The sequence below is a fragment of the Podarcis gaigeae genome (assembly GCF_964106915.1).
Source record: "Podarcis gaigeae genome assembly, chromosome: 9".
Taxonomy (NCBI): domain Eukaryota; kingdom Metazoa; phylum Chordata; class Lepidosauria; order Squamata; family Lacertidae; genus Podarcis; species Podarcis gaigeae.
Window position 1 is genome coordinate 45,526,713 of NC_139685.1, and position 23,195 is coordinate 45,549,907.

General features: G+C 40.7%; 1 protein-coding gene and 1 long non-coding RNA gene across 2 annotated transcripts in view; one reads left to right on the forward strand and one right to left on the reverse strand.

The window, feature by feature from the left end:
• Nucleotides 1–23,195, reverse strand: part of LOC310852612 — a 280,641-nt gene that overhangs the window by 215,827 nt on the left and 41,619 nt on the right. The gene's annotated exons all lie outside the window — the stretch shown is intronic.
• The window catches only part of SLC7A11 (solute carrier family 7 member 11), a 51,604-nt gene that overhangs the window by 21,890 nt on the left and 6,519 nt on the right, over nt 1–23,195 (forward strand). Inside the window, exons 7-10 of the mRNA XM_083757214.1 lie at nt 19,780–19,903; nt 20,075–20,178; nt 21,007–21,103; nt 22,591–22,740. Of these exons, the coding sequence (XP_083613340.1) occupies nt 19,780–19,903; nt 20,075–20,178; nt 21,007–21,103; nt 22,591–22,740 (475 nt within the window). The remainder of the gene's footprint in view (nt 1–19,779; nt 19,904–20,074; nt 20,179–21,006; nt 21,104–22,590; nt 22,741–23,195) is intronic.

Genomic DNA, 23,195 nt, shown 5'->3' on the forward strand with positions numbered 1-23,195 from the left:
CTGCTGGATTTTTAGATAGGAGTTTTTCTCAGCCTACCTGGAGATGCCTGAACCTGGGACCTTTTTCATGCAAAGCATGTGCTCTGCCACTGAGTTACAGCCTTTCAATTATAAATTAATGAAGAATACAATAATGAAATAATTGAATGAAGTGAATGAAGAACAATGATCCAGTAATGAATGGTGCAAGTTGTTGATTCACATAATGAATCATGAAGTACATGAACTACCTGCTTAAAAACATCTATTTGTACACATTTTAGGGCATTTTAAAATTAAAACAATAGGTAACATTAAGGGGAGACATGAAACCTTAAAAATGAAATTTCAGGAAAGTGCTGCAATCATTTAGCGTTAAGAATGAAAATTCCAGTGTTGTCACTATAAAAGAGTAAGGGCCTAAACATAAATAAAATGGAGAGACCCAAGGGCAAAAATTCTTCAATATCTATCAAAGCTAAAGCTGGAAACAGTTTCTCAAAAATTCCTTTGTCATAAATCCTTGCTAGAATTTGTGGCAAAATGTACATAGAGCAATTCTTGTTTAAACATGAAAGTTTGCAAATGTTCTGTTTCCATTTGTTAAATAAGTTTGAGGCCATCCAGGTAATCAATCATTGTTTAAAAAGTTACACTGTGCAAAGAATGTATTATTGAGATGTATAGTGTTTGTAAGCCTACTCTCAGATTGATAAATCATGTCTAGTGCCTGTTGGAATACAGAGAATGAATTGCTTTGCTATGACCTTGGGGTGTGAGATTAGTCAGTTTGTCTATTAGGCTTTTCCAGTGTTCTTCTCACTTCATTTATTCCTTCTGTCCTTTGGAGCCAAGATGCAGCAGACTTGGAGCAAGTTGCCAGGGCTTGATATAATCACTCATTTTGGGAAAGCAGAATATCAGAATGGCCTGAATGATCTTTGTGGGTTTTTAATATCAGATTTAAATAATCTGAGTGTCATATTTAATTAATGCACTGTCTGCTTCCTATTTATATTAATTAATGGCTGAAAGTCAACACATCTTGAGTCAATGAGAAATGAAAAGACGAAGCATAATACTGAGGATATTTCCAGACTTGAGGAAGGTGATGTCGACATAGATAAATGAGAGGTGAGCAGCTTCCCAAATGTCACAGTGCTTCCAACATGTTGGTGAATTCCAGCCCTTTAAATTTTTTGGCATGCTGCAATTTGATGTACTATCATTCTTAGTTAAATCAATAACTCACACGATACTTTAAATATCAAGCCTGATAGGTCTAACTTCGCTCACATGCCCTGAGCTCTTTTGAAAGGTGGACAGTGACAGAACGGGAACTGTTGGATGCTCAGTGTTTTAGAAACATCATTTACTTTGGAGCCTAACTGGTAATAGTTCACCTTTGGAAAGTGTATTCATATTTTGAGATGTGAAGTTTTGAAGTCTTCTTTTGAATATAGGGCTGATAGCATACCCCACAAGTGTCCCAGAAAAAAAGGGCTGTCCCATCCTGTTTTCTCTCACAAGAGCACAGCAGCCATTTTGGGTGCTATGCTCTCGCATGATTTCATACTGAGATCCCTTTGTTATCACTTCATTGAGTGGGGGGTAGAGCATCCCAGGATGTTTTGGCTTGCCAAAATCTAGAGCCCTTGAATCTACTGCACTCTGCCATAGTGCCTAATTTCTAGACACACATGCACACTTGGCCATGGGACATTCTCAAGTACCAAGGAGTAGAATGGGGTTGGCAGAAGACAGTAGTGTGGCCATGCACTGTGGAAGACAGCACTCTCTATTTTGAAGGCTGTCCAGTCCAAGTCTAGTTTAAAGATGAAGAACCATAATAACAGGAGCCCAGGAGCCCATCAACAGTTAGTAGCTTGTGGCCTGCGGTCCAAGCAGGTACACAAATCACCCAGTGTCTGCCACACTATGGTGAGGTGTATTGTATCTCCCTTAAAATTTGTGTCTATATTTATAGATGACTATATGGGAAATTTGTGCAAATTCTTATCCTCCTTTTGGGTGATGCATGGTCTAGAAGAGAGAAGCAATATGCTTTGTGCACTCCTTTATTTAACATATTGCCTTTTCTCCCATTTAAAGTACATGGGTTCCCCCAAATAATCCTGGAAATTGTGGTTTGTTAAGGGTGCAAATTGTTACTCTGTGAGGGAGTAAACTACATCTTGCAGAATTCTTTGTGGGGAAGGCCATGACTGTTAAACTGGGGTGGTATAAACATGCTTTAAAAGTAATGTGGACATGAGCTTCTTCTGCAGGTCTTCTCTTCAGTGGATATGACACATCGCTAGCCCTCCTCCTGTAGGAATGCATATTTGGGGGCACACTTGTATAAATTATAACCTTGAAATGCAGAATGGATCTTCTGGTTTGGATCCAGCTTAGAGCTGTTTATCTACTGTTGGTAGCTTGGGGATATTTATAGATACTGTGAACATTAGGGAGACCATAATTAATGGCATGCAGGTCAAACTTTAAGTGAATTTCCCTTGTCTTCAAGTTTGCACCTCTCTGCAATTTCCTGAGACTGCTTCTGAGGAATTTGTTAGGTAGTTTCACTACATCGTCAGGCATTGGTTCCTACATGAAGGTCTGTGTGTATCCTCACTTAGTTATGGCTGATGAGTCAAAGTGAGATGGCAACCCACCTATAGTGGGAAGTAGTGCTGGCAGCAAAACCACATAACTTTAAAAACTAAACATTCCCCTCGCCACAGGCAAGATCACAGGAAGGCGCAAGAAGAAAGCAAATGCATTACACACAAGTGCCTGCGGTGCAAATCAGCCTAGATGGCTCAAACAAGTGATGCAAGTCACATGCTAAAGAGTCCAGATGAGACAAGACAAAACAAAACAAAACATTACTTCTGGAAAGTCTCAGTCACCAACTTGAGGAAAATTCCTTATCTGCGTCAGATAACGTTGATTGCTCAGACTTTGCACATGAGTAAAACTCATTCATTGAATCTTCCAGTGAGTGCATTTCCATACTACCCTTTCACTTTCTTTGTTTTTCACTGAATGCACAAACTAAGAAATAACACAATGATCTAGTCTAGGAGTGTGGGATCCCAGATGTTGCTGGACTGCAAGTCCCGGAATCATTGACCTTTAGCCATGTTGGTTGGGGCTTGTGGGCATTGGAAGTTCAGCAGCAGCTGGAGGGCACCAGGATCCGCCTTTCAGTTTTTCATCAAAGTTAAGTACCTCTCTATAGAGTCAAACTCTATCAAAGCTCCATTGAATCTGAGGGTACTTAATTCTTAGTAGACATGTATAGGATTACACTATGAGCCCTGATTATTTGAATAGGGAGTTAAGCAGGTATAGATGAAACCATATATTCAAACATTTGGCATATCATTTTTTCAAAAAGGAAATATTGCTCTTATCTATTGAGCATATGAAGGAAACTTTAACTAGATTTAACATGAATTATAAGCTGTTCCTTAATAAGCAAAATTATTTTTTCTTTTCAAATCACATATGTAAATGGTAGACAAAAGGAACAAGCTATATTTTTCTCTTAGTGTCTTTAATGTAAGGGGCATTTCCATGCACAATGTGTTAAATATTCATGCTGCCCATGAGCTATCATCAAAATATATTTTTGTTTTTTTAACTTCTTATTGAGACTAAAATGCCCTGTTTTAAGGAATTGTTTGAGTACCCTGTGCTTAATTGTGTGTGTGTGTGTGTGTGTGTGTGTGTGTGTGTGGTTCTGCTTCACATATGCATAAAAAATACATTTGGCTCAAAGTCAATTTGTTCATTCCTCTAAGGCCACTATGCCAAGTAAATGGTGTAAAAATGGTAGGATTATATTGTAATATTTTATCTTGAGGTAATCAAAAGTGACATACATTAATCCCTCAAATGCTATTCTATAGCTCATTTGCTCATGTAAATTTAAAAGGTGTCCAGGTACCTTAAAATTGAAGGGCAAGGCTGACAGTATTTCCTTTCACTTTTATTCAATATGGTTTATGGTCTAGAAATACTTTTAGGCTTTTATATCCGGGTCAATGTAACTAGCTGGGTTGTTTATTTTAAAAGTAACTCTTTCACACATAAATCTTAACTAGATGTTGACTATTACCTGTGCAGCACACATAGAACTATTCCAAATCCTTAGGTCAGACATCTAGACTGTACAAAAAATAGCCTGATTCCCACTAAGTTATGGCTTGATTAACAAACCACAAGTTGTCCTAATATATGGTTATGTTTTCCAGCTGCTCTTGCTTTGTGCCATTGTAATTTGGTGAACATATGGGGTGGGGTTTGACTGGGTTCACATGTTAACAACCAAGCCAAAGATAAAATAAAATAAGGTTTGTAACCAAAGGTTTGTATTCAAACAACAAACACACCAGTATACTTGTTGCAGTGGTGGAACATTGCTGTGCAAGGGAAACAAAAGCACCAGTGCACCAGATTGTGCAGCGTAAGAGTATACACAAGCACATGGCCAAAGATGGTGGCACAGCAGATTTCACAATCTGTTGTTGTACAACAAGCTTCCACTCGCACAACTGTTGCACTGGATTCCTTTGATGCATAGATTTTAAACTGCGCCATCTGCTAGCACAAGGTGTCTTGCACTAATGGACAGAACATACTGGATACGGCTCAGTGTTTGTTGTTTGAATACAAACCTTTGGTTACAAATCTTATTTTATTTTATCTTTGGCTTGGTTGTTAACATGTGAACCCAGTCAAAGTTACTTTAACTTAGCACTGCACTGGATAGAACTCCCTGGTTTCCAGATTGTGATTTGTTAGCAGTAAGCATGCCCCATAGCTAAACCTCTGGGCTGGGTTCACTCTTAATGCCAAACCATGACTTAATAAACCATAGATTAGTGTTATGTGCAAACCAGACCACCCTTTCTTTTGCACTGTACTGGAAAGTGCAATATTGTTGTATGTGTGTAGATTTTATTGCATTTATTTTATAAACATTTCTATAGTACACTTTTGCTCCAAAAAGAGCTCCCCCAAACAACTTAGAACAATAAAACATCAAAAAAATACTGAAGAACATTGAAACCAATATAAAACAGTTAACAAGGACATAAAAGAGTGATGGAACAAATATGTCTTAGCTATCCATCTAAAGGACTCTAGAAGGGCCACTTGAATCTCTGTTTGTAGGATGTTCCACAGGCAAGGTGCCACCACTGAAAATGTCCTATCCCATACAGAGCTGGCTATACCACTAGGCAGAGTGAGGCAGCTGCCTTAGCTGTCAAATTCTGGAGAGTAATGGAAGTGAGATGTTGAACAAGAGAGCTGTGTGTCACTTATAGACTGCCATGTGCCTCCAAAGCTAGACTGCTACCCTCAGGTGTAGTGGAGGGAGCTGTCCTATAAGTAAAATTTAATTGCTAGAAAGTTGGGTGAAAAATAGATCTCTTTTATCATGGACCATCCCATAACAAATGGAAGCTGGAATGCACACACAAACCTAGCCTGTAGTCACGTGGCATCCTGTAGGGACAAAATATTCATCCGTTTTGCCTCTGTTGCAGTTATGATGCATGAAACCTTAGCTTTTCTTCTCCCTGTCCATCTATATGGAGTGTGGGGTCCATTGCATGTTCAGGATAAGCTGTGGTAGTCTTCCAAGACTGGGTTGGGATGAGCATTCTGTTTAAATGGAGGATCTCACCTACATCAGACCAAGCATGATGACTAATCCAACTCTGGTAAAATGGAATGCATAGGACTTGGATATGCATAGGTTATTAAGCTAGTAGCACTTAATTTCCACTGATTGAAATTGATGGGACTTAAGTCAGTATAACTAAATTTTCACATTCATTTTAATGTGTCATAAATATGATTAACTTAGTCTGGATTCAATGCACACACACATACGTCCTCCTGAAGCATTGGGAAGAGGGCAAATCAAACTTTTAAATGCAGTGACTATGAGCTTTACTCTGTCACTGTTCTCGTTGGCTTCACCGTCTGAAATGGGAAACCTTTTATATCCATGGAGGCTCCTTGTGTATTTTTGAACCCTGCATAATTGGGTCTAATGTGCCTGCCCCTGCTGACCCTCTCCTGTGTTTATATTGCCCTCTTCCTAATGCCTAAACAGGACTATAGTTTTAATACAGTTCTGTTTTTTATTTTATATTAATATTCTTTAAGCCATAAGAAATTGAGGCTTTGACTGAAGTTTCGGAAGCAGCCAGCTCTTCATGCACTTGTAATATATTAACCCAGAAAGAGAACCTGCCCAGTATGATAAACAAAGCAGATTAACTTGGCAAGTACATTTTCTGCCTATATAACCTGGTCATTATTAATCACAGTACGGTCACGTATAGTTGTGCAAATAGAAATTCAGCAAATGTGTGTCTTATAAATCTAATTTCCTGAAATAAAAGACAACATTTCTTTCCAAAAGTAGCATGGTGAATGTTCTTGCCCAGCCAGCAAATCTGGCTGGTAGCCCAACACTAGCAATATTAATGATCTGTTTGCATTTCCATTACAGTCCTTTATCTTTAGAATTTTATAATTTACCAATAAACTCTTTTTGCAAGCTGGCATTTGAGCTTTAACTGGCCTTTGAAAAGGCCACCGGAGAAGAGATAATTTGTTTGAAAAGTGACTATAGTAATGTTAATTTAAAATACTTTTCAAAATTTCACATTCTTTAACACAATTTAATGTACACATCTAGAGTAGACCAACTGATGCAAAATACAGGCAATTTTGGATTAAACACTCCATAAATATTTTTTGATGGTTGAACAAAAGTGCAGTGTCTTTTATTTTTAACCCATTATTTCTGCCTGCATGATTATATACCATTCCCATTGTCAATACTGTACATAGATTCTATGCATGTTCTCATGCTGGCACCCGCAGAACTTATCTGAAGGATTGCTGTTTTGGTGGGGCTGCATGAAACAAATAGGGACTAGCATGTGATGGAACTGTTGAGTTGAATTTAACTTACAAAACAGTTTCATTTACAGCACAATCCTAGACATCTTTATTCAGAAGTAAATTTAGTGGGGCTTACCCCTACCAGTGTAAGATCACAGCCTTAGCACAACATGAGCTGTGGAGTACTGGTATAGTATTTAATATTTGTGTACTTATGTTCATTTCTATTTACAATATGGAGAAACTATGAGGAAGGTGTTTCATTTTGCTATGTAACCCTGTTGCTTTAACCAAAATGTACAGAAAGAAGATCACTGTGCTATTGATTTTTTTTTTAAACAAGAACTTGTTTGTTTGTTTTAATCCTTGGGTCCTACTTGGGCAACTGCAGTAGAAGGAGCCAGTGGTAGTTAATGCTACATAAAGCACAGATGGAAGTGGCAACAACTTCCTGCCAATGGCACTAACAGTAATTACAGCAGATTGCGTAAACCAGATGGGCAAGCTAGATGGGGGCAATTAGCATTACAAAACAAGGAAACGAAAATTAGGGTGGGGGTGTAGCAGTGTGTATGTGTGCATAGTGGGAGGGGGTGTCAAATGTTTTTGCTTTCCCTGCTTGACCAGAATGTGTATCTTTAGGGTACATCTGTTTGACAGTTCCGAAGGGGGATTAGATATGGGTCCAAAGCACAGTTGATCCTTCCAGTCTGCATGAACTAGTGACCTTGTCTCCTGCTGGGTCTTGGCAATACGTTTGTGAAGGGCGCTATAGAAATGGTTTATAAGAGCCCTGTACAACTTGTGCCACACCGAGTTGAGCATGGCCCCATCACCGTACAGGGTAGTTCAGAAAAGCTTGAGAAACCATCAGTTGTTGCTGCCTAACTGAGGCTGCAAAAGAAGGCATTTTGTGGCCACCTGGGTGGTTGATGCAGCATGGGCTGGCAGGCTGTTTCAAACTGGGTCACAATTTGAGAAGACCTGACGTATGCCAATAATTGTAGTTGGGACTATAATATTTGGGCTAGAGAGAGGTTTTCCCCCTCACTTTCTGTTGTTTTCCTATTCTCTTGTCCTGATTTCAGCTTTCCATTTCTGGATTTTGTTGTCTGTGAAGAGAGTCATTTGCTGTAATATCATATCATGGGAAATGGAGATTATCTCCAGCCGCAGCTTTAAGGCTTTAGTAATCTCAGTCACTGGAGGGTACTTTCTGAAAAACCTATCTGATTTTTTTTTGAATTGCTTTTCTGAGAAAAGAGCCCAAAGCACTTTAAGATCAGATGACTTTCTAACCTCCTGTTTCCAGCTTCAACGGCAATTGTCTCTGTATTTTAATGCAAAAATTACAGGTGTGCGGGTTCTCTTTAGCAGATAGTTTGCCTTTCTACACTTTATCTGTGACAAAGGGTGTGTTGATATGCCTGCCAAGGGTCCAGATGTCACCATGCCAAACTTCAGTCTGTGATCAGTGAAAATTCTGGACTGCATGAATATTCATTTCAGTCAAGATCTATTTGTTTTGGTCATAACAAGTACCTACAAGATTAAAATGTTTTGGAAAAGGGCTAATAGTATACAGTAGGGCTGCAAGATCATGTTACACAAGATCATGTTATGCAGCATTCATTAATCCAAGTAACAGTCAAACACATGGACATCCACAAAGTTTTACATTGAAAAAATGGCCCCTTTCTGGATGGGCAACAGTGGCGGAAGAAGCTGCTCGGGTGCCTGGCTGCTCCGGAGTCTGCCTGCCTCCTCCCACTCAGCTGCCCTACAGCTGGGGAGGAGGCAGCGAGTGGACTGCTTGGGCAGCGTGGAGCCTGCGCTTGCTCAAGCCACCATGTCTCTCCCAGGAGATACGTGTGGCTCCGCCGCTTCAGGCCCCGCAGTGAGTGCTACCTGGCATTTTGTCACCACCACCTCAGTGGATACACCCGGGGTGGCCAGCGCCTACCGCACCCCCCTTCCTCTGCCCCTGATGGGCAAGTTATTGTTTGCAAGCAAGCACTCCTCGTCACGCCTTTTGGTGAGTCTGACCAATACTTGTGACTTTCAGCAATCCAGGAAAGAATTGTATCCTCACATTCAAGGCCAATTTCAGCAGGCAACGTCATGAGATCCCAGAATGCTGACAGGACCACTCACTGAAGCCAGCGGCTCTTTGTCTTCACTTATTGGTCCAGATTCTGAATTCCTGTTTTGCAGCAGCGGTGGATTTGACCTGTCCCAATACATAACAATTCCTCAAGTTGTGATTGGCTGCATCTCCCTGGTGATTGCAAACTTTGGAGCTAGTCTTGCTTCTGCTTAAATGTGTGAAATGTCTTGAATGCTCTCCAGTTTCTTGAGCATTAGAGTCCCCTGCAAAAGAGGTTTTCTGTATTTCTGACTCAGCTGGGGAATATCAGCAGGTGTGGAGTTACTGTATTGTTGCCCCAAGAATTTCAGTGGGTGTGGAGTTGATATTGCCCTGCTGTTGTGAAATGCCCAAGAGAGCAGTGTGTGTTTTAATTTCATAAAAACATTTCTCCATTCCTCAGCAGTCACCTGGTGGCCCATGCTACCTGATCTGATAAAGACCAACGAGAAAAGTTAGCTCCCCACTTCAAGGGCTTAACTGAAGAACAGGAAACCACAAAGACTCTCTTATCAAGTGCCTGGGATATGTACACTTGCTGGTTTTCTTTCTTTGATGCCATTATTTCAAAAAGCATCATTACTAATTTTAAAAACTAACAATGAATAGCTTGTTTTCCCTTTGATAATCTTCAAATCCAACACAGGACTCCTAAAAATAGAGCTTTGTTCAACATTTAGCTAACAGAACTTTCTCATAGCCAATTTTTCTGATTTTTCTGCAAATCCTGTTCTGCAGTACTGCTGCCCAGAAGTATCGTGGAGAACTTGTTGCAATCAATAGATTAACATTGGATATTAGCCAAGGTCAGGGATTTATTTTACCTCCTTTCCATTGTTATGAGGTGGCCAGGAACCTGGGGCTTTACAGATGTTGCCAAACTACAGTTGCCACCATCTTTGACTGTTGGCCATATTGGCTAAGGCTGCTGAAGTCCAGTAACATCCCCTAAGCTAACTGGTTGCTTCCTTGACTCCCAGTGCATGATTACTGCACAAAAAACCAGTAAAATGCACAAGCTAACAGTCAAATGCAACACAACTTCTTGTGTTTCATATCCATCATTTTCCCTAGCAGAAATGCCTGATGACTTGCTGCTATAAATTTTGCACTGGGGGAGGGGGATAGTATGGATTTTTAGAGTACCCATTTTTAAAAGGGAACTTGTTGCTTGTTGGGTTTCATATAGCAGCACTGAACCATTGCAAGACAGGTGGCTTCATATTTTATCTCTTGAGAGCCCATGGCCATGCTGATCTCTCTCACAGAAACAGTGAAGGCTAAATTCCTCTGTCAGCTATACTGAGCCGATTGCAGACAAATTGCTCTTACCTTGGCTGTTATGAAACTCTCCTGGAAGAATTTTTTTTTTTTTAAAAAAATCCTAGTAATTTTGAGAACTCAGCTGTGCAATCGTTTGTGAATCTCTAGTTGGGAATTGATCTAGACTTAGAACACTGAAGTTCAGATGAAGGAAGTTCAGAAATTCTGGAATAAATTGTTAAATTGAATTAAGAGCACTTTTACATGAAAGCTTATGATCATGTTTGGGACAGTTATGTTGGGAAGGAATATGAATTAAGAATTCGGGGGGGGGGAGGAGGAGGACTGATCGCTGAAGAATCATACTTTGGAATGAAGGAGTCATAGATATAAAGACTTTTCTGGGAGACTATTATTTATTATTATGTTGCTTTCTGCAGAGATGATGCATCCTTCCAGATACATGGAATAAATACTATTGACATTTTGTAGCCTTTAAAAAAATGCTTTTAAATAGAATTGAATTCAATGGTAAAAGTCTATATTTTATAATCATGGGCAGTGCTTTTTTCTGGGGGTACGCAGGGGTACGCATACCCCTAAACATTTTGTGAATCTTTGTACTTTTGTCCATTTACTGTATTTATTTTTCCCAATTTCAACTATGAAATGGTGATTTTCTTGAGTCAAAATGAGAGTACCCCTAAACATTTTTTAAAGAAAAAAAAAGCACTGATCATGGGCATATTTGATAGCTCTCATGAATGTGTTGATTTGGTAGATCTTGAAGCAGCTGTCCCAGTGTAGGCTGCTCAGGGGCAAAGGATGACCTTCCTATTTATTTAAGTACTTGTGCTTTGAACTTTAAACTATAGATGCACAGAAAATGAACCTTTTGGCAGATGTAGCTTGGCACACAAGTGAGAAAGTCTGCACCTGCTGAATCAAATTGCCCTTTCCTATGCACTTGTTAAAGGTATAGGAGCCTTGTCTTCCTATATTCATGTTACAAATAAAAATTACTGTCTCCCCATTCTCTCCATTGTTGTCCTCCTGTTCTCCATACTGCTCATCTGTTAACTCACTGTTCCACATCAATTCTGCAAAGAGAAATGCCTCAGCCCTCTATATTTTCAGTTCACAGACTCTGCCCCCCATCTTCCTCTCCATCTTGCTTCTTAAAACTCTTCCATTGTTCTCTTCACACAGATAAGCTAGATCATCTTTAGCTGCCTTTTCTTCAAAATAAAAAGGATTAGCTTATGCACATTTTTTTAAAAAACATGCTAAATGCAACATGTAGTTTGGCCCTGAGCCTGACTGGTTAATAATGGCAAACCTGTGACTCTGCAGATGCTGCTGTACTTCATCTCCCATTAGCCTTGGCTAGCAAGGCCAGTGATCAGTAGTAGGAGTTGTATTCTAGCAACATGGGAAGGTCACGGGTTTTGCATCCTTGTGTTATGTTCCATTAATTCTTGAATGATACTATTTTAGTGCATGCTGGACTATTAGGCTGCAATCCTATGTACACTTGACTGTGAATTTCACTGAAATGAATGAGGCTTCTAATTGAGTAGACATGTATAGGATTGCAATGCACATGGCAGGATACAGCAGAAAATCACCTTGTGATCCTTGTTGGCAGCTCTGTTAGCGATGATGGAGTGTAATGTAGCAAACCAGAAAATGGTGATTCTATTTTGTTTTTGCCTATATGAACTCAAGGAATTGTATTTTGGAGCCATCAAAATCTATTATTAAAATACCGGGCTGCTTTAAAGAGAGAGGGAACTGTTAGAAACATTTTCCTCACTGTACTACATCTGAACAAAATGTTTTGTATGCCCATTACTAGTTCCAAAAGCTCCATCAGAGTAATTGTCAGGTTGAGCAGCCTAGCCAGCCTCTTCTATTGCAATGAAAAGGTTTGGGGTTTTGTCTTCTACATTTGAAGCAGATTTTCACGATAAACACAACCCGCAAAGCAGTCTATGTCACAAGCTCATCTGCAGGCAAAAGGCTGCAATAATTACAGTGGCAGGAAATTGAAATCTGACAGGCTAATCTGACAGGCTAGTTTATTTCTAAATACGATCATCCTCCCTTTGCTATGCTTCCCATCCCTTTCCCCTGGCTGTGATGTTATTGATATGTGGCATACAGTCTCTCTTGGCTCAGCTTCCCAGTGCTGTGAGACCCAATCTGTTCTTTCCCTGGTTCAAATGCCCTTATTTCTACCTCTAAGGTCCACAAGAGTGAATGCCAGTTCATTGCCTAGCGCTGTTCATATAATGCTGCCGGTAAGTTTGATATTAAACTTCGGTAAGCTTCTCTTTCTCTCTCAGCCCCAACACTCTCCCTACTAAAATGATTTTGGCTGGGGGCACTGTAATTCTTGCTCATAAATCAGGTGCTCAGAGATTTAATCATTCTAAATTCACATGAGAATCTAGCGCAATAAAATATTTCTCACTCCTTCCTTCATCCTTTTTGTAATTGTGCCACCATACTTTTATTTGTTTTTAAGACTTGGGAAATCTGTGCACGAAGATGTGTCTCGGGGCTGTTCAGTGTAGAAAAGCTAGAACCACTTGATCCTGTTTGGATTAATGGTCTGAATGTTACGGATTTCTAATGCATCCTTAATAAAATATTTTGGAAAGTTGCCACAATAAATTCCCTTACTCCTTTATATGTAGATTGTCCCCCTTTATATATGAATTTATTTCAGCTTTCCATAACAGTGCATACCATAAGCCACTGAAGGCAAAATATCACTGAGTGCATTTAAGTCTGTGCCCATGGGATATGGATAATTTGAAAGAAATACTGTCCCTAGTCATGGTGTTTCAATGGGAATGCCCTCTGGTATGTTGAAAAGACAAAATAGTGCATTTCTAGTCCCATTTCCACCTCTTATTCTTCAATTGCTTTGTCTTATTTATTTACTAATAATATTTGTATACCACTCAATATGCAAAATCCCTAAGAGGGTTACATAAAACACAATAAGGTCATGTTGATGGGTTTTTTTAAAGAAATCATTTTTATTGGTTTTACAAATACAAAGTTGAAAAAAACACAAACTAGTAAAAACATATCTGTGTCAAGAGATTCTCCAAATTTTGAGACTTCCTTCCATCCCCTTCATGGAATCTAATTTTAAACATCTATGATGTTGGGTGTTTTTTTTTAAAAAAGCTGGTATTGCGACCAAAAGTATGAAGAAATAGATCAACAAAAATAGAACATCTCTTAATAAAACCATCAGCAAAACATTGAAACAAATCAGAATGGAGAGGAGAGATGAACCTTATGAGCCAGGGAAAGCTTGAACGAAGAAGCATTTGAAACCTGAGACTGTTTATGCCTCACAAACAGCACATGGAAGGCGATTCCAGATAGTGGGTACCACTACCGAGGCCACATTCAAGATGCAATAAGAAGGCATCCTGCCAGTCTGCAATATGATCAGGAATGCCTCCTCCTCAGATCTGACCAGGTATAACCAGGAACATAATGGATAATAATATCTATCTTACTATCAAGATGCAAATTACTACGATTGCTGTGATGTACGTCTTACTCCACTGCTCCATAGAGTAGGGTACTGGTTCCCCCATCCCTGCCATAGAGGTTTGGGGTCAAAGTTTTATTTGACCTCTTCTGTCCTAGTGTTGCCAGGGGTACCAACTTGAATAAAATTTTTTTGGGGGGGAGGTAAGTCCCTGCGCTGTGGGTTAAAGCCTCAGCGCCTAGGACTTGCTGATCGAAAGGTCGGCGGTTTGAATCCCTGCGGCGGGGTGCGCTCCCGCTGCTCGGTCCCAGCGCCTGCCAACCTAGCAGTTCGAAAGCACCTCCGGGTGCAAGTAGATAAATAGGGACCGCTTACCAGCGGGAAGGTAAACGGCGTTTCCGTGTGCGGCTCTGGCTCGCCAGAGCAGCGATGTCACGCTGGCCACGTGACCCGGAAGTGTCTCCGGACAGCGCTGGCCCCTGGCCTCTTAAGTGAGATGGGCGCACAACCCCAGAGTCTGTCAAGACTGGCCCGTACGGGCAGGGGTACCTTTACCTTTACCTTTACCTTAAGTCCCGTCCCACATAATCAATCACATGATGCAATGCATGCACACCATTTGAATGGCAATGCCCATCAACTTTGCCCTCCCCCCCGGCCTCCTCAAATATTTTATTGGGGGGCAAGGCCCCCACAGCCCCTAGGAGTTGGCTCCTGTGAGTGTTGCTATCTGTTCATATGACATGTTCACATTCAGTGAGCCTATGGAGAGCAGGATGGCATTTTCTGCCCCTGAGCTTGACACATTCAAATGAACTCATGGAAGTTGGAAGTTGGCACAGAATCTGCAATCCTGTTCCCTCTCCCCTGTATTTGTTCATGTTGGGCGAGAAGCGGCTTTTTGCACAGCCTCCTCAATTTAGAGTGGATGAGCTGCTGCAAGGCCATAAACATCCATTGCCGTTCAAAACCCATTGACTCTAGGAATGAAATGTATTGACAGTGACTGAAGGGAAAGCAAAATGTTTTTCTTTTCACACTTTCATAATAACCAACGTAACCATCACTTATAGCCTAAGGCCACTGTAATAAAAATTACAGGAAATACATGCATTAGCATTTCAAATATGCATCAATAAGGGTCAGGAGTACTGGTAAATACATATCTTTGAAATAAAAAGCACAGTCCTTGCCTTCCTAACTAGCATGTTTGTGCAAGATTATTCTGGAGGGTGGCACTTGTGTCCTTTGTGATCATATTCCATTTAATTCACTGTTGCAAAAGGTGAAGGGGAAGGACACTACTTAAGAAGAAGGGTGGGAAGCTACTGAAATAGCTTCTTTCGTAATAATGCATGCTCTGAGTTGAAGAATGCAGGAGGAAAGAGTTTAGGTTAACAGAGAGCAATCTCACTTTTTCTGTAAATAAGCAGTGTAGAATGATGGATTGAAATTATGTGTGCGGGCAGAGCAGCAGGCTTTGAAGAGAGCCAGTGTATGCTCTGTTTTCATCCAGATCTCCATACATTCTCAATTGGTTCTGGAAATGCAGATAGTGGGCACCTGCCACATCGCAACTGGCATGCTGTTCCCCAGAAAAGGGGCAGCTACACAGAAGGCCCTGCTCCGAGTTTATACATACAGGCCATGTATACACCAGATTGAGGATGGTTTTGAGTACTACCCAGAAGTGCTCAAGAGAATATAAAGAATGTGACTGACTATCCATAATAATTTATGTCTACCCATCATAATTTATTTTTGTATGGACACATGACACTCGTAGGTGGCAGTGTCCTGCGTGTTTCATATGAAGCTTCCTGAAATCTCTGCAAGGGAAATTGAAAGGGGATTATATTATGCAAGGGATTATATCATACATATTGGCCTGGCGAAGAATGGTTTTTTTTTTTTCTTGCCACCAGCTCTTCCCAAAAATTTTTTTGGGGGGAGGAGAAGGCTTTGTTTACTTTTTCCATACACATACATACACAGTGCATAGGAATGCTTGCCTCATTCTTTAAAATAAAGATACTTGAGATCCTTTATGTAAGTTCCTGTAGGAAAATATTATACAGAAACTTCTTGAAATGCCTCTGGTGGTAATTTTTTTTGACATACTAAAGTTGTAAATGGTCTGGAAGTACAGAATAATGGCTCTGACTTCATTTGCTGTCATTGTAGCTATGTGAAAGAGCACAAGACGCTTGCTGATTAAGGTTTACTCAGCTGTGACGTTAACTTCTGGCCATTACTGCAAAGCTCAGTTGATACTGTCCCAATTTATTTTGGATTTCTTTTATTTTGACATGGTAGATTGATTCAGTAATTTTTACTGGGTAATCATCCCAAACCTGCTTAATTTAAAAACAGGAACTACAATCCCATTGCTTAATGGCTATGGGGCATTGCTTTATGTTAACAAGGAAAGGCAAGACTTTCCCTTGGGGTATGCTAAATGCTGTCGGAAAGGTAGCAATAGGGTGGCCACATGTCACAGAGAGCCAGTGTGGTGTAGTGGTTAAGAGCGGTAGACTCGTAATCTGGTGAACCGGGTTCGCGTCTCCACTCGTCCACATGCAGCTGCTGGGTGACCTTGGGTTAGTCACACTTCTCTGAAGTCTCTCAGCCTCACTCACCTCACAGAGTGTTTGTTGTGGGGGAGGAAGGGAAAGGAGAATGTTAGCTGCTTTGAGACTCCTTAAAGGGAGTGAAAGGCGGGGTATCAAATCCAAACTCTCTTTCTTCTTCTTCCTGCTTTGCAGCAGACAGTGTTCTGTTTGAAGGCCCATAAGAAGCATCAATTGCCCGCCAGCATTACCTAACTGTCAAACTAAGCAGACAGTCCATACACCTGGTTGCAGTCTTCCTAAATGAGATCTCAGTCGGTAGTGCATGAGACTCTTAAATTCAGGGTCATGGGTTCAAGCCCCATGTTGGGCATTTCAGTGGGTTGGACTAGATGATCCTCATTGTTCCTTCCTACTCTACAATTCTGATTCCCCCACTATGGTGAGATTGACTGAATTCCTATAAATCCTATGATGTTTATGTGTGTGTGTATATATATATACCTCTCCCTCCCTCCATCATCATCTCCTGACATTTTGCATTTGTATTTTTTCTTTTAAATGCTTTCTATTTCAGTGTTTCCTTTTGGGGACTTTAGTTTGTACCCCAAGAAAATGTTCTGTTGTATGCCCATGTACCTGTTCAGGGTGTGTGGAAGATAACAGACATGGCTACTTGCTACTTGCTTGCAATGAATGCTGTTGGAGACATGGAAAGGAATTTAAGAGCAAATAATTAACTGATGAATCAGTAATTGGTGCTGGGAATTTTAGTTTAAAATGACTGCGTCATTACACAAAGCATACCCTCGCCAATTTTAATACCTTGGTGAGAGAAAGGGTGTCTTTTAAAGGTGCTAGATGGTATTTTAGCACCAGAGCTGTGATGTTGGCTAATGCACTGCCCAGTGATTGAAAGGGAAGTATAACTTTTAAGGTGAAAATAAAAACGTCTCATTGCTGAAATCAGGAAACCAGGTCTTTCATATTAGTATTAGTAGCTGCTTTTTGTCAAAGTTTTTTTGTTTTTGTTTTGCTGTACGCCACCATCTAACAAGTAACACTGGCTGGTGTTACATGCTAATGGATTGCATCCCCTTAGGGACTTGGTCGTATTGAGAGAGTGAAAGAAGGCAGGCGAGGTACCACTTTTACATTAAAGCATTCATACTTCAGAGGTCACGAAACCTCTTATTCTGCTCAAGGCTTCTGGGGACATAGAGAGTCTCAGTCTTTTAGCAGAGAGAAATGAATGGCACTTGCTGACTCGTTATCTTTCCACCCCCACCCGTCTGTCAGCAGGGGTTAGTGCTACTCAGCATAATGAGCCTGGACTCTGCCTGCCAAATACATGCAGGTCTGAGAGTGCTTTCTCCCCAGTTGCTTTGTAAATCCACTTTTACTCTTAGAGAAGATGGCGTTAAGATGTGTACTAGAGGTGTCTCGCCAAGCTTTTTCTCTAAAGGTTGATAAGTGCTGTAAATGTGAGCAGAGAGTCCAAGATATGGAGCTGAAAAGGTGGCATGGCTGAGCATGAGATTGCCGACAGGGTAATAAGGCCTACCTTAAATGTCTTTGGGACTGGGTTATTTGAAGGACTGCTTTGGAGGCTGCTCAAGGGCTCACCATCTTGGAACCCAAGATGGCATACATGTGGCCCTGACCAGCACTGGTATGTGGCCTCTGGAAGGTTGACCAAAAAATCTTTCCCATCCCTGCTTTAAAAGCATAGGAAGAATTTCTAGGGTATAATCCAGGCATAGGCAAACTCGGCCCTCCAGATGTTTTGAGACTACAATTCCCATCATCCCTGACCACTGGTCCTGTTAGCTTGGGATGATGGAAGCTGTAGTCTCAAAACATCCGGAGGGCCGAGTTTGCCTATGCTTGGTGTAATCTGACAATTCTAGTGTGTGCAGATTGGTTTTATCATGGCATAAGCACAAACTGAGGGAAGAAGTGCCATGCCAGGAGGCTGCTGTGGATGCCATCTTCCACTCCCACAGAATGTCTCGGCCTCAACTCAGTTGAGGTGGGATGCAGGGGTGAATGATGAGCAGAAACAGCACTCACACACCTGTGCAACTTTGTTTTATGGGTTCGAGAGGTGATGGGAGAAGCACCAGTCTGGATGGATCAAGTAGATTTTGCAGACTGGTTGTTGAGGGCACAGCTTTTATTGCATGATTTTTGTATTGTAATGCCTTCCTTTTATATTGTAATGCCTGTCCTCAAAATGGCAACGTGACTTTACAAAGCCATTAACATAGGGCATTTTGAATTCTGTCTTTTGGAGTTCTAGTGAACTGTTGTGCCTCCTCAAAAAAGAAAAGAAAAGCTTTTATTGTGTTCATTCAGGATCATCCTGCTTGTCGGGTGTGAAATATCATAGCCATCTTGTTTGTGTGTCTTTCTACTTCTGTTCAGTGCTATCTTATGAGGTCCACCTGTGAGATTGTGCTGAATACTACAAACAAATATTTGATTTTCTCCTTAAATAGTTTATATTTAATTCAGTGGTGACTGTCAATTTTGGAATTTCTAGAATACATTGATCTCACTTACTCACTTATACACACACTTCTCATGGGCCTGATTTTTCCAATCATATCTTTTGCTGGAAATTTACTGGAGCTGTACTTTACATCCAACCAGTAATATTCACAACTGAGTTGCCGGGAGAGAGTACTGTTATTAATAATCTATATAAAGCACTTTAAATGTGTCAAGTGCTTTAGAGCCATCCTCTCATTCATCATCGAGGCAACTGTTTGAGATAAGTATTAACATTTTTCAGAAGGTGAACTGAAGCTGCTAATGATTTGCCTAAGGCAACCCAATGGCCCATAGCTGAGCTCAGATATGATTCCTGGCTTCCCAGGTCCAGTCCCTTTGATCTCATAAATAAACGTGAAGCTACAGCTTGAGGATTATTCTTTCGAGTGTCTGTGTCCCACTGACTCAGAAACAAATCTTATGCTACCTGTAGAGAAAAAGGTATTGAGGAAAAACTTTGACTTCCGTATCTTTGCATATTAACAAAATGGCATGGCTAATTAGGCCAGTTAGAATTCCTTACAGTATGGTCTTTTCTACAGAGTAAGCAACAGCAGGCAGATAATAGTATTTACGAAGAAAGCCAAGGCAGATTTTGTGTCTTGTTTGCAATTTATGCAATCCTGATTATTCATATTATGGTGTTTGAAATATGTTGCTTGACCTGCAGTATTTAATATTTTCCAGTATATAAAAGCATCAGTCACAATGGAAGTGCAGTGACATACATCAAATATATTTGCCAACCAGATTGTTTCAGTTTTGGACTGCAGATGGATAACAGTAAATTTCTTTCTGTCTTTCAGAAATGTACCGCTTGCTATTTGCACATCAATGGTTATTGTCACAGTTGGCTATGTGTTAACCAACGTGGCCTATTTTACAACTATTAGTCCCGAGGATCTGCTAGCTTCCCAAGCAGTGGCAGTGGTAAGTCATAGTAGAATGTATCATGGAAATGAGTAAAATTTTCAGAATAAGTTTCTTGATCATGATGGAAAACAGAGTTTACTGGATGAACTCCTTAAAGCTGAAGAATGGGAGAAGGTATTGAGGAATTCTACCAATTAAGTTGATATGTCTTTCCTTCTCTTTTGGCAGACTTTTGCTGAACGTTTACTGGGAAGTTTTTCCTTGGCTGTCCCAATTTTTGTTGCACTCTCTTGCTTCGGATCTATGAATGGTGGGATCTTTGCTGTCTCTAGGTGAGTCAAATGTGGGGTGAGGGTAAAGTCATAAAATTTGAAAAACTGGGAATATTACTTCAAAGGGGGGAAATCAACATTAAATAATGGCATTCATTTGCAGTGAATTTTCCTCTCCTTTACTTCAATACCACTGAATACAATTCAGTGAAATGAATAGAGGCAGGGCAAGAATACAGCTATAATCTTGCACACTTCCCATTCATTTCAATGGAATTTAAACAGCAATTTCTGTTGGAACACCCCCCCCCCCATTTGCTGTAATATTGCAGTGATAGTGGCTTAGCTCAAAGGAGAGAAAACAAAACTGTAGTTTTCAGTAGTCAGTATGGTGTAGTGGTTAAGAGCGGTAGTCTTGTAATCTGGGGAACCGGGTTCACGTCTCTGCTCCTCCACATGCAGCTGCTGGGTGACCTTGGGCCAGTCACACTTCTCTGAAGTCTCTCAGCCTCACTCACCTCACAGAGTGTTTGTTGTGAGGGAGGAAGGGAAAGGAGAATGTTAGCTGCTTTGAGACTCCTTCAGGTAGTGATAAAGCGAGATATCAAATCCAAACTCCTCTTCTTCTTCTTCAACTGAAGCAATGCTAACTGGCCCTTGTTTTTGAAGACTGACTAAGAGTGGCTGAAGGTAGAAATGTTCATGCTGATTTCCCAGGTTTCTAAATTTCTTTTACATCAGAACTTCTGATGCTTGTCTTGCATAGTAAAAAAAACCCCAGCACTGCTGAGGATAACTTTGAATGTGTTCTACACCTCTAGTGAGTTGCTTCCATTCATCTTGGTAATGAGTGTCTTTAAAAGCTGTCCAAATTTATTTTCCCACCAGGATGTTCTACGTCGCATCCCGCGAGGGTCACCTTCCTGAGATTCTGTCCATGATTCATGTTCGCAAGCACACTCCTTTACCAGCTGTCATTGTTTTGGTAATTCCTATAAACAAATGTCCCTGTACAAGGCTGCATGGCATGAATCTGCACTGGAGGATTCAAATTCCATTTAAATACTTCTTGAATCTCAGTTATTTATTTCTATCTCATACTTTAGATGCATGTGAGGGGTGGAAATTAATTACAGAGGTGATCTATTCTAGAGACTCCTCCTTTTGACTCTCTGTTAGTTGCATTTAACTCTCGCTGGCTGGTGCCTAAATCACACCTCATTATGTTTTATTTGAAAGGTTGAAAGAGAGTGATTAGCTAAGCTCCTCTCAATGGAATGAATCTTCCTAGATAGGGATGCAGAGCAATAAAATTCTACATAAAAGCTACATACTAGTGTACTGTCTGGTAAGACCCTGAAGTCACATTACAGGTATCTTGCAGAGAAAATGCAAACAACAGTAATAGATAGATTGGTATTTCCACCTGCCTTCAGGGCACTGGTTCCAGGTTATAAAATAATGTTTGTTTTCTGATTTCTATGCTTTTTTCATATTTTTGTTTTGGAGAATCCAAAGCTGTACTCCTTAGTGTGCTGGCTTGGATACAAGTTATTTAGAAACAAGAACACCGATTCCCAAATAAACATATTTATCTCCTCTGGTCCTGTTGAAGTAAGATGACATGTGGATTTTTACAATGCAATTCATGTGCAATTCATATGGTTGTGATTCTGAATTTTCCATTATCTGTGTCATCTTTATCAAAGAAACATCCTCACAACAGGAACAATGGAAACAATGCTGCTTTCTAAATCACTAGGAGAGGGCATTCTCGGGGGCAGTCCCAAGGTTGCTGAATTCCCTCTCCACAAATCACTATATAGCTTTCAGCGAATGCTAAACGCACGCTTCTTTACCTTAGCCATTGACATATGAGATATGTTTTTTTAGTACCCGCCCAATTCCTGTTAAGGTATATTGTTTTAACTGTTTTTAAATATAGTGGTACCTTGGTTCTCAAATGTAATCCGTTCCGGAAGTCCGTTTGACTTCCAAAACATTCAAAAATCAAGGCGCAGCTTCCGATTGGCACAGGCGCCCTGGAAACAATAGCTGACAGCCATATTGGACGTTTGGCTTCTGAAAAACGTTCAAAAACTGGAACATTTACTTCTGGGCTTTCAGTGTTTGGGAGCTGAAATGTTCAAGTACCAAGGTGTTTGAAAACCAAGCTTCCACTGTACTGAATCAATTTTCTTGGTAACCTACCCAACACTAGATTTAACTTTGTCCTCCCATCCATCAGCTGGCATAATGAGTTGGGTTTGCTGATGGGAAGGTGGGCGTGATTTTGGGAAAAAGGCTTTGTGGGTCAAATTGGACCACTAGTAGGCCAAGAAGGGCTGGAAGTACCCCACTCCTGATGTAGTATGCCAAGAGCTATGGGGGCACCACAATGTTAATATAAGGAAATACGGCAATAACAGTTTGGGCAATAAAGCACACTTCTCCTTTTAATTTATTTTGCAGCACCCTCTGACAATGATCATGCTCTTCACCAGTGATCTCTACAGCCTCTTGAACTTCCTCAGTTTTGCCCGGTGGCTTTTTATAGGCTTGGCAGTTGCTGGGATGATTTACCTCCGATATAAGCGCCCTGAGATGCCTCGTCCTTTCAAGGTAACCTCAGGAATATGACTGTTTTACATAAATGTTTATACCATGTGTGCCTCCTCTTCCCCATGGGCATTTTAATGGAAATATATTTTGTAGTCACACACTTACTTCTATACAAACTTGCCCATTCTATGAGATCGATTTCTAAGGCTTTTTTTCTGGGTCTTTTCAGTGGGTGGCGACTAGGAATAAGGCTAGGTCAGCTGTGGTACCACTGTTGAGCAACGCCTTCACAAAAATATTTATATGGCACTAACCAGGGCGGGTGTAAGAGATTGCAACACCTGCTGCTGTGTTCCTCACTCCCCCTCCTTTTCATGGCAATAGCAGCGCTGCTCCCCCTCTCATTTATTTCCTCAGCAACGTTAATTTCCCTGTTGCTCTAGCAGCACTGCTAGCGCTAGCGAGGCGCCCCACCTCCTCTCTCCCAGCCTTGCGCTAGGAAGGTCCAATAGGGT